Raw genomic sequence first — 14349 nt, 5'->3', positions numbered from 1 at the left:
GATGAGTGGTAGTCTTGGGCAAAAGAGCTCGGGAGTAGTCCAAGCCCTGAGGTCAAGCCCTAGTATAGACACAGGCAAGGGCAAGCATACACACACACAGAATTCCTTAAATATATATTTAGTACTTCATATGCAATCTCATCCTCTTTCAATGTAAAAATGTCTTATTTACAATAGCTATAGAAGTATGCTTCTCCTACCATTGGTCACAAAATCTCACCCTATTTATACCTGGTCCTCTGGTTGTAAAGCCCTTTCTTGGGGTCTGACACTGTCTCTTCTACTAACCGATGCCACTGGCATTGAAGTCTGGAACATCTTTTCAACTGGAATATCAGCTCATGAAAACAGGGACTGGGAGATTGCTCTGAAGAAGAGCCTAAGGGAGATCCTGTCCTGGCAATCTCTCTCTCTGCGCACCATCACCACAGCAGCACCATGTGTACCAGTCCCAAGCCTCTGGGGCACCCCCTGAGCTCTTCATGTGGTCAGAAGTCTGCTTAGTAAACTCAGACCTTTGGTCTATCAAAGGTACCTGAACATCTGGACAGAGGAAATGGCTTTCCAGAATGGTTCATAGACTAGGACAATGGGATGAACCATGTGCACAATTTCTTCAGCTTCCCTGGTGGAATGTTGGGGCCTATTTTACCATGCAAGCAAAGGAGTCCTAGGTTCTAATCAGTGACTTTGTTTGGTGAAACGTCATGAGAAGGCTGTCAAATGGACTCATGCTAAGTTGCTGGAAGTCATTAAGTATAGCTTTTCTTCAAAGACAAGTTGCATTCACTGCTTTGAGTCTGAAATGAAGAAATTCAAATTTCAATCAAGCCAGGAGCTAAGACTGCAAGGGAATCTGGGAGATGCTAAGGAGCTTTCTTATCTCGCCCAGACTCTCATGGACACCTAGGCAGTTTTGAAGGCTCCTGCTGAGATTTATCTGGTTACTACAATACACCCATATCCTACCCGAGGGTTTCCAATTTCATCAAGTGTGCTTAGTCATAAGCACCGATCTTGGCAGTGGCTTTGGCAACAGGGTGAAATCTGGCTGTACGGGAGGTATGCTCCTTCCTGTCATTCTGTGGTATCCGGATGGCTATCCACATTATCCCCAGCCTGGCCTCCTGTGTAGTCTGCCCTGTCCCTGTACTATGTGAAAAGGAACACTGACCAAGTCATTGGTTGGGTGTGGACACTCCTGCGTAAGAACCAGCTGGACAAGGCCGCTCCATTATAACCTTAAGGAATCTTGAAAAAACCTTACAGCTTGTTTCACACAATGACAGCCCAAGCACTGTGAGTGTGGACCAGGAGATGAGTCGGATCCAGTAGAGGGTGGCTGTACACACGAGGGATAGCGAAGAATGAGATGCAGGGAACCTGGACCCCAGTAACTGCTAGATCCTGGCTAGCAAAGGAGAAGGATTTTGGTATATATCATGGAATTTGCTCCTGTGGTTTAAATCATTGATTCTATACTACTAATAAGAATAAAGTCCTTTTCATTGGGACAGGAATTGGAGTGGAAAACTCTATACTAATGAATTCTGGCCTTGCATGTGTATGACTGAGTGTTCCTCGGCCATTCCTAAGGATCCAGGAGTGCAACAGGTCTGGCTCTGGCTGTGTGGTCCCATGAAGCCTCTGTGTGTACTGTGTGTAATGCAGTCTTCAGAGCAGAAGTCTATGAGCAGCAAACATGCTTATGTCTTAGGTCCACACCTCCATGGGCACTATGGCCTCCTTAGTTCCAACAGGAGGCAGGAGGTTTTCTTCAGACAAGAAATAAAGGGGGAATTGGACCAAGAATCCGCGGATCTTCTTCAGTTCTTCCTCAGCTCGAAGGGGATCTTCCCTGGCTAGGATAGGCTTGCTTATGAAGTCCCGAAGCTGCATTAGATTGTGTACTTCATCATTAGGAAGGCACCGGAACACCTGGTCGGAACACAAACTGGAAAGTGAGGGATGGGTCTGAAAGCAAAAGCTTCATGCTGGTAAACCAAAGCTGGGCCTTATGAACCACACTGAGATCATGAGGAAGGTCAGCCTTTAGCCTTACCATTCTTATCTACCCACAAAGCAACAGCTAGGTTTTTTTTTTCCCCCATTCCCCAAACCTGTGGATTCTTCTATCTAATCTACCACATAATAAAATCAAGCTACTGGTCAGGGATTTCACTGTTGTTACTCCATGCTGAGGTGAATCTGGGGAATATCAATTATCCCAAGATCTCATTGGATGTACATCCCAGATAATGTCAACAATTATCAACATGTAACACAATGCTGACTGAAAACAAATCTCAGACATCAGAACAATTCACTGCTGTATATTCAACATGGATGTTTTAAAAATAAGGACATGTATGTTTATGATACTATCTTCAGACCTAAGAAAATTAATTCCACAATGTCACTTAAGTTATATCTTAGGTTCAGAATTATTCTTTAGTCCCAAATGTCTTTTACATAATAGTTCCCCTCAAATATAGCTCAAAGAAGACTAACACACGGCATTTGTAAAATATTTTAAAAGATTCTATGTACACAATCTAGTTGATCATAGCCTGAGTCCTTAATATGAAATAAAGCAATGGAGAGAGTTGTCATGTGTGATTAAGAAAGATGAAATCTTGCTCTGGAATTCAAATCAGAGGGAAGAACAGAGTCTACCCAACTTGTTGTAAATAGTCAACAAATTGAGGGGAGAAAAAGAGCCTGGCAGGGCAATCAGGGCAAAGGCCCTCTCCCCTAGAGGGTCAGTATGCCTCACCATGGCCTTGAGCGGTCCTGTGTGCAGACCATTAGACATCACATTATCATGGCCTTCTACTGTCGTGTACGGGGGCCTTGGGCATTATGTCATGGCCCATTGCATCTGGAAGACTTGCACATGAACAAAGGGCACACAGAAATGTGCTCCAGAACAGGCAACCAATCAGAGGGGCTCATGGAGAGCTCAGGCACGCTGGGTGGAGCCTCTGATTGGGTCTGGGGACTGCTATGGCCTAGTGGTTTTCCAATGCCTTGATAGTCACATAGCTCTCACCCTGAGACACTTATGAACCCCTTCAGAACACACCCCAGGTAACATCTTTCCGTGAGGGAGCACCCTTCCTGTCCAGTGGGAGCTCTGCTTGTATTTTTCGTCATTAAGTCTGTGACATTTTACTTCTTCAGTGCTAGTAGCCTCATTCTTGGAGAACATTGAGGCAGCCGACCGAATCTAGGTGTTGCCGTTGTTCAGTAGCAGAATCTCAGCTTGATGATTTTCTGTCTTGGGATACTGGCTACTTCATTAGGTGATAAGTTCCCGTCAGACACTGCTTATCTCCTGTACATTCCATATCGTAACCAATGGCTACAACTTACCAGGCGATGTATCTGCTATGAATTAAATGAAGCTGGGCTTAAACAACTTTTCTAAAATTAGGGATGTCCAACCGAGGACATTTAAAAACTTCACCAAAAAAAAGGATATTATTTAGAATGTGTTTATGTGCCAAGTACATTTATTAGCTTATTGTTTTTTAATCATCACTACTCTGATGAATATCCCCCAATCTGCAGAGAGAAAAGAAAGGCTTGACACTATGTAGAGTTGTATAACCAGCCAGTGGGTGACAAAATTCAAACTCAGTTCTGACATATTTGGATCCCAATAGCTCTCTTCTCTTCATTGTTAAACATGATGATCTTGATGAGATTCCTGACTCAGATGAGGGGACAAGGTGCCACTAAAGTCTCTTCTACTTTATAACCCATGATTCTCTTTGATCTTTGCTTTTTAAATAATTTTTATTTTTTATTGTGATTATAAAGGTGATGTATGGTAGGGTTACAGTTGCATAAAGTCAGGTAATGAGTCCATTTCTTTTTGGGACAATGTCAGCAGCTCCTTCGCTCTGTTCCCCCCACCCCTCCCATCCCCGGTCCCTACCCACATGTGTATGGTTCATTTTCCCTATAAGGTCAATCAAGTGAGGACCACTGGATCTTTGCTTTTTGATGTCTGGAAATACATATCTTTACAACCTGGATATATGCTAGTACTTTTGTTGTTTTGTGTTGGTCCTAGGGCTTGAACTCAGGGCCTGGGTGCTGTCCCTGAACATTTTTGCTCAAGGCTAATACTCTACCACTTGAACCATACCTCAACTTCCAGATTTTTTGTGCTTAATTGGAGATAAGAGTTTTATGGGGACTTTCTTGTCTGGGCTGGCATTAAACCACAATCCTCAGATCTCGGCCTCCTGAGCTAGGATTGCAGATCTGAGCCACGAGTGCCTGGCTTACCTTTTATACTCATTAAGAATATTCAAGGCAGGCATTGAAAGTCCATGTCTATAATCCTAACTACTCACAAGGTTGAGATCTGAAGATCATAGTTCACAGCCAGCCCAGGAAGAAAAGTCTGTGAGACTCTTGCATCTAAATTAACAACAAAAAGCTGTAAGAAGAGATGTGACTCAAGTGGTAAGGCACCAGCTTTGAATGAAAAAGCTTAAGCCTGAGTTCAAGCTCCAGTAGTGGCAAAACAAAACAAAAACATTCTGCAGAAATGAAATGCAGAAATAACAATATGATTTTCTCTTGCACATGGGGAGATTTAATTTTTAAAAAGGAGAAAGGAGAAATAGGCAAAGCTCACCTTATCATACACTGTAGCATTTCGAGCTGCTGTTGAGACCCACACATCCTTGAAGAATTTGTCACTCACTGGGTCCTGGATGTCCTCACTTGGGTCAGAAAGATAGCCCAGGACAACCCTGAAATAGAAGGAACCTCCAGACTGAGTGTCAAAGAAGTTGCTGCCTGTATTGTTTCTAGTGCTGACAGCAAGCCAGGCACTCAGTCACAGGAGTCCTGGAGGGAACAGAATCAAAAGAAGCTATAAACTCACATGTGCAAATATGGCTGCTAGATGGCGCACAGACTGGGGGAGGGGGGTGAAGGAGGGCCGACACAGGAGACACAGCAGTCACTGTGGTGAGGCCGAGGGTGGCTGTGGCCTGGTGGTGGGAGGAACAAAGACAGAGCCAGCTTTTACATCTGGAGAGGGCTCAGGAGAGGAGAAGAAGTGGCAGCCCAGGTGACTGACAGAGCTAGGTCCTGAGCAGCTGGAGGGATGATGCTGCTGTTAGCTAGGAGTGGGGAGAAGAGCCAGAGTCAGTTCTCAGCCTGTTGAGACCTCCATGATGCATCCAACACATCAAGCTCGCTCGGGTGGGGACATGGATTGGGAGCGGAGGGGAGAAGGAGAGGCTGGAGAGAGAAATCTGCAGAAACCACAGGCTTTACTGAGGAACTACTATGAGCAGGAGAGGCCTGCTTCAGGTAAGGGCACCCAGCAAGGCCAGAGGTGGCCAGAGGATAGACTATTTTATTTCCACTTAGGTAAGCATGCCAAGCAAACTGTCAAATTCAGATCATGGTTCAAAGCCAGCCTGGCCTGGGTGGAAGAATCTGTAAGACTCCGTCTCCAATTAACCGGCAAAAGGCCAAACTGGAGGCATTTCATAGCTCAAGTGGTAGAATGCCAGGCATGAGCAAAGGAAGTTGAGCAGGTGTGAGGCTCTGAGTTCCAGATCTGGTACTTATACCAATAATAATGATCATTATCATAATAACTCAAACAAAACCTGCAAACGTACAGGTTTCCACATTTATATCTGTCACCAGTAGACACTGATGAACTTTTAGTAATTCTGGTTGCATCCTGTGCCACTGAATCCGTTCAACTTTTAAAAATAAGCTGACTTTTAAACGCTTAAATGTGTTCATATGCTTTGGCCTGGTCTTAAATCAATTAATATATTTTAAATGCTGGTTTGTCTGATTGTACATAAAACTAAAGGGCTATGAAAATAAAACGGCGATGTGCACATGTGTGGAGTGATTTTGCACTGGGCATACGGCCTGCACTAGGGAACACTGCTATCCCAGCGTCCAATCTGGCTGTCAGGGCAGGAGGCGGCCCTGGGAGAGACTCAGCACTGGAGAGCTGACCTGAAGCATTGCAGGCGAAGCGCATGGGCGAAGCAGCCAGCCTGGTACTCTTTCCCATCCATCACAGCAGGGATTGTCTCTGTGTCCTGCACCATGATCGCCATCTCACTGTCCCGCTTCCCCAGCATGCTGCGGTCGTTGATGTTAGCGGAGCCTGAGGAGACAGCGACACTGAACACGCTCTGTGACAGAGGCAGACGCCTGCCATGCTCACCCAGTTCTTCACCAAGAAAACCCTTCCCGTAGCTGGCCCTGGTGGCTCATGCCTGTAGTACTAACTACCTCAGGAGGCTGAAATCTGAGGATGGCGATTCAAAAATCAGTCCAGGCAAAAATGTCTGTGAGACTCTTATCTCCAGTTAACTGCCAAAGAGCCAGGAGTGGGGCTGTGGCTCAAGTAGTAGAATACCAGCTTTAACTGGAAAAGCATGTGAGAGTATGAGGCCATGAATTCAAGCCTCCGACAGGCACAACAATTTATGACAAAAAAAAAAAAATCAAACTTAGTTCAGGTTCTCTAGGGAAGATCATCTTAGGCATGAGACCAATCTTGATCAATCGAAACCAGACAAGATAATTGCATTATTTAGGTCAGTGACTAGCTTAGGATTGGAACTTGAAGGATTCTAGCATCCTGAAAGTCTCCCAGGGGCTGCTGAGAAAGTTTATTTTTATAAAGTTTGTAGAGGATTAGAATAAATGGATGTATCTGAACTTTGGGTAACTGACTTGAAAGGTTGTGTGAGGACACGATTCTTGGAGCTTCTGCAGTCATTTTGCAACCCTGAGGGAACAAATAGACAAGCTAAGCCCATCTCTACCTTTTTGTTGATTAATTTAAGAGTCCCTTGGATTTGTCAGCTTAGGCTGGCTTTGAACCATGATCCTCAGATCTCAGCCTCCTGCGGAGCTATGATTACAGGCATGAGCCACCAGTGCCTGGCTCCATTTCACATACTTCTATTTAAGTTTTCTACTTGTGTCATAAAGGAATGTGTTACAACCAATAAAGCACTTCAAGACAACTTTAGACCTAAGATTCAGGCTGCATAGACTTTAGCTGTCATATTATGAATGTCAAAATGAGAGAGCCTTGCATTAGTTCAGTCTGAGTGCACTGCCCACTTTGGCTGGGTATTCAGAACCCAGGCCTCAGCTCTGTGGATCTCATGTTTTATTCATGGCCGAATCTCCCTAGGGGGTTTTGCAATGGATTAAGGATTGTTAGAAATAATCCTTTCACTTAGTCAACAGGATACACTTCATTTCTACTAGAACATAGTCTTGTTCGATTTAGAAGACATATAAAAACTGGCCTTGGTGTGTGCTAAGATTCCAGGAGGAGAAAGCTAAATTGATCACAGACTTCATGAGCAACAGGGCTATTCAGAATCACAGGTAATCAGAGCTACATGTAAAAGAGATTTGGGTTGTTAGACAATAAATGTTTCCTTATGAGGAAAAAATGAGGACATACTAGCATAATTTTTCTAGTTAGAAAAATTAATCCCAAATTAATTTAATCTCCTAGTTTGTGTCAATACTGGGTCTTGAACTTGGCCTGAATGCTGTGCCCTAGCTGTTTTGCTTAAAGCTGGTGTTCTACCACTTGAGCCACAGCTCCACTTCTGGCTTTTTGCTAATTAACTAGAGATAAGAATCTCTCAGATTTGTCTCTCCAGGCTGGCTTTGAAGTATGATCCTCAGATCTCAGCCTCTTGATTAGCTAGGATTACTGGAGAGAATCATCAACACCTGGCTAACCTTTTTTAAAGCCTTTGAATAGTTAACTATAAACAGAGTTTGGTTTTGTTGTTATTTAGAGGTACTAGGGTTTGAATTTAGGGCTTTTCACTCATTGGACAGGCGCTCTGCAACTTGAGCCATGAGCCTATTCTTTGGTAGGGTTATTTTTCAGGCAGGGTCTTACAGTTCTACATGGGTCAGCCTTGGAGCCTGGTTCTTCTACCTTGGGAAAACCTTACCATCTCTACCAATGCAGTTGATGGTACCATGCCCACAGTGCCACAGACCCATGCCACCACACCTGGCTTGTTTATTGAGATGGGGGGTGGGGGGATCTCAACTTTTGCCCAGGCTGGTCTCAAAGCATGGTTTTCCATTCTCCACATCCTAAGCATCTGGAATTACAGATGTGTGACACCAGGTCTGAGGAACCCTGATGAAAGTTTTTTCAATCAGGATTGTTTATAGACAAATTAAAAAAAAGAATTGCTAGCTTTACAGTGTACCAAAGAACAATTGATCCAATTCTTTTTGTTTGTTCTTCAGAAAAACTTTAGTATGATCATGATGGCAGGGGTTCTTCAACAAATCAAGTTTTTTTCTTTTATGCTGTGGATTCTTTACATTTTATGACAAATGGATTTTTTAGGAACTTTATATTTTTTCACACTGTCTTAAAAAGGCAAATGTTCTTGAGCAACTATTTTCTCTTTGCCCCAATGGACCTGGGGTCCACCAGCTCTTTGCTTCCCACTGTAGCTGGGATTACAGGTGTGAGCTACTAGGCCTGGCTTCCGTAAAATATTTTTGAGACTAAGCCACTGGCGTAAGATGAAAGGAACATAAAAAGACAAAAAGTAACCATAAGCAGAAGGAAAAAGTAAGAAGGAGGAAGAGAGTGAATGAGGATTGCCAGAGTACCTTACATATGTATATGAAAACAGAGCAATAAAACCTGTTGAAACTGTTTTAAAAGTGGGTTTGGGAGATGGCGTTGACTGACTGGAGGAATGGGTTGAAGGGGTATATACGTTGCATGCATGTGTGGAAAAGCCATAATTAAACCACTGCCCCCCTTCTTCAACTAATGGATGATAATAAAAACTTCAGAAGGACAAGAAGGGAGGCAGGAGGAGGGAAGGGAGGAAGGAGGAGGAGCTGAGACTGAACAGGGACTAGGAGGGAAAAATCACTGGAACACTAGCAACTGAATCAGCTGTTGGAGAATGTTCAGGCTTGCCATCTTTCTCAGATGTGAAATGAGATATACTGCCACTATGAGCACAGGCGTGTGAGTCTAGAAGGTGTCTGGCTTTTGTAAAGCCGTGGCCGGGGAGGACGCCTCATGTGAGCCCGCAGAGAACCGACCCCTTGGATTGAAGGCTGACTCATTGCAGCCCCCTTGCTCGGGCCACAGAATGCCGGCAGCACGGCAAAGTCCCCCAGCGACCATGCATCTGACTGATTTGGAAGTCACGGCCCAGTTAAGAGACATAAATACCCCTGGAGGAAGACCTCTCCATGAGCTCCCATCTTCTGACTGCTTTCTAGAAGCTTCTAGCTCATCTCCTCCATGTTCAGTCTTCCCGCTCAAAATCGGTCTCCCCTGGCCTGCCTCACGTGCCTCCTCTGCACGGTTTCAGAATTCATCTAGTCTTTAGACGAAGTTTCTGGGCTTTCAGGTGGATGACTGGGAATTTGAGGAGAGAGTTCCTTTCCATCATGGGGCAACATCCTCCCATCCACATCTGGCCCTGGTGACCTTCCCAGCCTCAATTGTTCTCTGAGAACTTTACCCATGGATCTCAGTGCTGGGACCGGAAACAGAGCTCCTATATCAGAGCATCCTCAAAAACTGTTTGCTCTTCTGAGTTGCCATGGAGATTTAAAGAAAAAAAAACTTGGATTTTCCTGGGGGAAAATCTATTCTTTCGGGCACCATGTTCTCACAAAAGAATAAAAGAGAGCCTGGCACTGGTGGCTCATGCCTGTGATCCTAACTACTCAGGAGGCTGAGATCTGAGGATCGTGGTTCAAAGCCAGCCTGGGCAGGAAAGTCCCTGAGACTTGTATCTCCAATTAACCACCAGAAAAGCAGGAGTAGAGCTGTGGCTCAGAGCACTAGCCTTGAGCAAAAAGTGCTCAGGGACAGTGCCCAGGCCCTGAGTTCAAGCTTCATGACAGATTAAAAAAAAAAAAAGAATAAAAAAGAAAGTAAAAAATCAAAGCCCAACAAAATCAACACTAGGAAAAGTGTACAACTAAGGGGCAGGGTGTGGGGGAGATCAAGGGAGAGGAGACAATGAAGGGAGAGAAAGCAGTCAAGAATTTGTTGTATACCACAAGATTAGGAAAAAACAAGTGGAGGGTGGGTTGAAGGAGGCTGAGAATATTGAAGGGAGCTCCTTTGTCCAATTAGGTAAAGATAATTAAAAAACAATTTTAAAGAAAGAAAGTCAGCCCTGAGGACCAGCAAGCAGGACCTCTCCCTTCACAGCTCCACTATTCTTTTCTTTAGTTTCAACAGACATGATAAAGAATCTGTGCAAAACCAATCAATTATTTCCAGCCTAAATAAACTTCAGCCTTCAAGGGCTTGGAGACCTTTCTAGAAAAGGAAATAATTAGAAAATTCAACAGACCTGTTCAGAAGCAGAGCTTCACATTTACATTTTATGTGAAGGAAGACTGGCTCAAGGTGAAAATGACCTTTCAAGGGCAAATATTTTTACATCTGTCCTTTTAATTCAAGAGGGACTGACTGAATTTTACTTGGCTCTGTTTATGTTTATCAATTCAACAAACATCAATCATTTTCTCTTCGGCCTGCAACTGCCAAATTTTAATATGAAAATATTCTGAGGATGGCTTTTGAAGAAAAACAAAGCCAGAATACCTTAGGGGAAATGAAAGAAGCCTAGTGTATTGAGAAGAGAAGGAGAAATAAAGCTCTAAAGAGCAATAGATCAATGCCAATAGATCAATGCCGGGCACCAGCGTTCACACTATCATTCTAGCTACTTAGGAGGCTGAGATATGGAGGATCAGGTTCAAAGCCAGCCAGGGAAAAAAAGGCTCAGTGACTCCATCTCTAATTAATTGGCCAGAAGCTGAGCTGGAGGCATACTCAAGTGGTAGAGCATCAGCTCTGAGCAAGAAAGACAAGTGACAGCAAGCCATCTTGAGTTCCAAACTGGGGTGTGTATATGTATGTATGTATATATATGCATGTATGTTTGTATGTATGCCCACATGCACATATACCATGATTTCTATATTTTCTGCTTTAGAACTATGCTTGTAATTATCTTCTGCTAAGACAGCATCATTACTATTATTACAGACGAGACTTTTCTTTTCTCAGAGGAAATGGAAAAGGCGTAGTCACTGCCAGAAAATTTCCAAACACTTCATGACATTAAAGAAGGGGGGATTATCTGACAGTAGCTGAGAAACTATACATTACTTAAAGCAGACGAGCAGAATTCCTGCTGGTGGACAACACGCATCCAGTGACCTGCCCTTACCCTGGCCTCAAGTCAGTAATGGGGCTACTTACTCATACTGTTACATTCTGGCCTTCCTGTGCTCATGAATGTAACATTAAAAGGCAGAAACAATTCCTGGCTTGTGCAATGAAGCCTTTAGTGTATATAAAATGGGAGTGAGGCTGCACTGCCACCTCGCTGACCAAGTGGCTGCAGTCTGGCTAGAACTTATGAGCAGTACCTGACTCAGCCAGTGGCCAGAGGCCTAGGCATGTCCTTGACCACAAAGACTGCTGACCTTACTGCAGGGGACAGTACTTCATTCAGCGTGCACCCCTCCTTCTCCCTTCCTCCTCATCTCTCCCCCACACCAACTCAGCTGGCTGGTGCCTCCTGCTTACTGACTCCCCAAACACAGACATTAGGGAAATGTATGCAGTAGCTACAGGTAGCAATATCTTAATATCCTTCTGACTTTGGTTTATATAACTTCAGATCTATGGGAATGGCTGGGTGGATACCAACACCTGAAAATTCCTACAAGTTATTCATTAGAATATTTTTTCTTACTGAGGCTGATATGACACTGTTGAACCATGCCTCCAGTCCTGGTTTTTTTTACAGGTTATTTCCTGTCCAGGTATGTCCTGAACTTCAACCCACCTATTCTCAGCTTCCTATTGTCTATTACTATTACTGGAGTCACAGGTGGGTACCACCCCATCCAACCTAATCTCTCCATGAAGACAAAGTCTCACTGACATTTCTGCCCAGGCTGGTCTGGGACTGTGATCCTCCCAATCTCAGTCTCCCAAGTAGCTGAAAAGGACTGCACATACCACTGTGCCTAGCAGTAAGTTAAGACCTTTTCTGCCCAAGTTAGCTGTGATCCTTCAATACTCAGCCTCTCAAGTAGTTAGGATGACAGGCGTAGCCACCAGTACCTGGCCACTCTTTCATGACACATTTTCTTGTCCACTTTCACACCCTCCAAACTAGAAACCTAGCCACTTACATTAAAAATAAAAATAAAGGAGTAAGGGGCTGGGAAGGTGGCTCAGTGGTAGAACACTTGCCTTGCATGCATGAGGACCTGGGTTCGATTCCTCAGCACCACATAAGCAAAAAGAAAAAAGCTGGAAGTGGTGCTATGGCTCAAGTGGTAGAGTGCTAGCCTTGAGCTGAAGAGCTGAGGGTCAGCGCCCAGGCCCAGAGTTCAGGCCCCACAACCAGACCCCAAAAAAAAAAAAATAAAGGAGTAATAAAGAATTAGTGAATCAAGCAGATTGTTAAGACTGTCATCCTAAGCCACTGCGTGTGAACAGCTTAATGTGCACAGAGTTCACCTCACTGCTCTGCATCACCGATGCCTTCTGCCTAAAATTAGAATCAAAAGGATGTTCAACAAAACGACTGCTTCAGGAACACTTCAGGGATAATGCCCCTGTAGTTCTCTCAACTGCAAAGAAGCATGGAAGAATAAGGAGGAGGAGGCATGGCTTGGGTTATGACTGCTGCCAAGGACCACACCCATAGACTGACTTACCAATAATGACCGTGTTATCATCAGCGATAAGAAGCTTGCTGTGGACGTAGATAAGCTCGGTGACTAGATTTCCCTCAAGCTGGGCATGTGTTCTAAGACCACAGAATGAAATGTAATTTATCCACTGATTACCAACTGCAAAATTAAAAAAGAAACCATTAACATCAATATGACCACGCTCACACTCAGCAGAGACACGTTCAATAAAGTTTTCTGAAACAAACCAGTTACACAGGCTGCTGAGAATGCATCATATATATATATATATATATATATATATATATATATATATATACACGTATATACACACTAACACACACATATATATGATGTAGGTATGTATACACACATATACACATATAGAAAGAGAGGGGAACACACACACACACGCACACACACACAGTGGAAGTAGCAGTTAAATTTTACTGCTGTTGGGCAAATAAAAATGTTGCCAGGGTTAAATGCCTTCCCCATCTAGATGATTAAAATGAAGAAATGAAAGACTCCTCACTACATTGAGTCTAGAAATTTCCTGTAGATCAAAGTCCTGTTCTGTTATCCATTAGGTAGAGGCCATTCGTGTGGCAATAAATAGGTCCATTCTATAGCATGCCATCTCCCTGGCCTGAGTGTTATGAGATTTTATAACCTTCTCCCACAGAGCAGTTATCCTAGATAAGCCAAGTCTGATACTAAGGACAAATGGAGTGGAACCAAACTGCCACAGCATAGTAATAACAGAGTATAAGTCTTTAATTTCTCCGAAGCATACTAATACAACCAGTGGAAATTCACCATCCAGTCACTGAACTTCCTGTTTATTACAGATGTTTTCTATCATGGTGTTGATGTTAATCAGTATTTCTATGGAGCTTGGATATTTTGGAAAGAAATTTATTCATAGGTTGCACACAGATTCTTCCACTGACAGATAACTTCCATTATGTAGATGAGCAATCTTATATAGCTATTTATGATCCAAGTGGATGGGTATGTGTACACAAACACACACACACAGGCACACAAACACAGAGACAGACAGACAGACAGACAGACACACGACACACACACACACACATCCACCCTCCAACAACCAGGAAGCAAGACTTCATATTATCACAACTCCTCCACACCAAGAAATGTACTAGTGCATGCTGTGTATAAGGCATTTCTGTTCTTAAAGTACTACTCTAGTCTTAAGTTTCATGTAAATGGCGTGGACATAGGCAAGACATCAATGTCACACTGGAATGTTTCTTTAAGTATCACCCCTTTTAAAACTAGCCTGTCAAATACAACATTGAGCCCATTACGAAAGAATCTACCGTGTACTTTGGGTGGAAAGAACAGAAAGAAAAATTGAGAATCAATTCTTTAGACTGTTGGGGGAAAAAAAGTTCTAGCCAGGCACTGGGGACTGATGCCTGTATCCTCGCTACTCAGGAGGCTTAAATCTGAGGACTGCAGTTCAAAGCCAGCGTGAGCAGGAAAGTCTATGAAACTCTTATATCCAATTAACCACTAAAAAGCCAGAAGTGGCACTGTGGCTCAACTGTT

General features: G+C 43.6%; 1 protein-coding gene across 3 annotated transcripts in view; it reads right to left on the bottom strand.

Annotated features, from left to right (window-relative positions):
- Positions 1-325: 325 nt before the first annotated feature.
- The window catches only part of Pld1 (phospholipase D1), a 121713-nt gene continuing 107689 nt past the window's right edge, over positions 326-14349 (bottom strand). For all 3 annotated transcript variants that reach the window (XM_042678906.1, XM_042678905.1, XM_042678907.1), the window contains 4 exons: positions 12793-12927; positions 6013-6166; positions 4655-4772; positions 326-1938 (listed from right to left, as the gene is read on the bottom strand). In XM_042678906.1, the coding sequence (XP_042534840.1) occupies positions 1714-1938; positions 4655-4772; positions 6013-6166; positions 12793-12927 (632 nt within the window). In that variant the 3' untranslated portion in view covers positions 326-1713. The remainder of the gene's footprint in view (positions 1939-4654; positions 4773-6012; positions 6167-12792; positions 12928-14349) is intronic.

The sequence above is a fragment of the Dipodomys spectabilis genome, unplaced genomic scaffold, assembly GCF_019054845.1.
Source record: "Dipodomys spectabilis isolate Male_0828 unplaced genomic scaffold, ASM1905484v1 ptg000050l, whole genome shotgun sequence".
In the NCBI taxonomy this organism is placed as follows: domain Eukaryota; kingdom Metazoa; phylum Chordata; class Mammalia; order Rodentia; family Heteromyidae; genus Dipodomys; species Dipodomys spectabilis.
The sequence above is the reverse complement of the archived record's forward strand: the minus strand, read 5'-3'. Positions and strand labels throughout refer to the sequence as shown.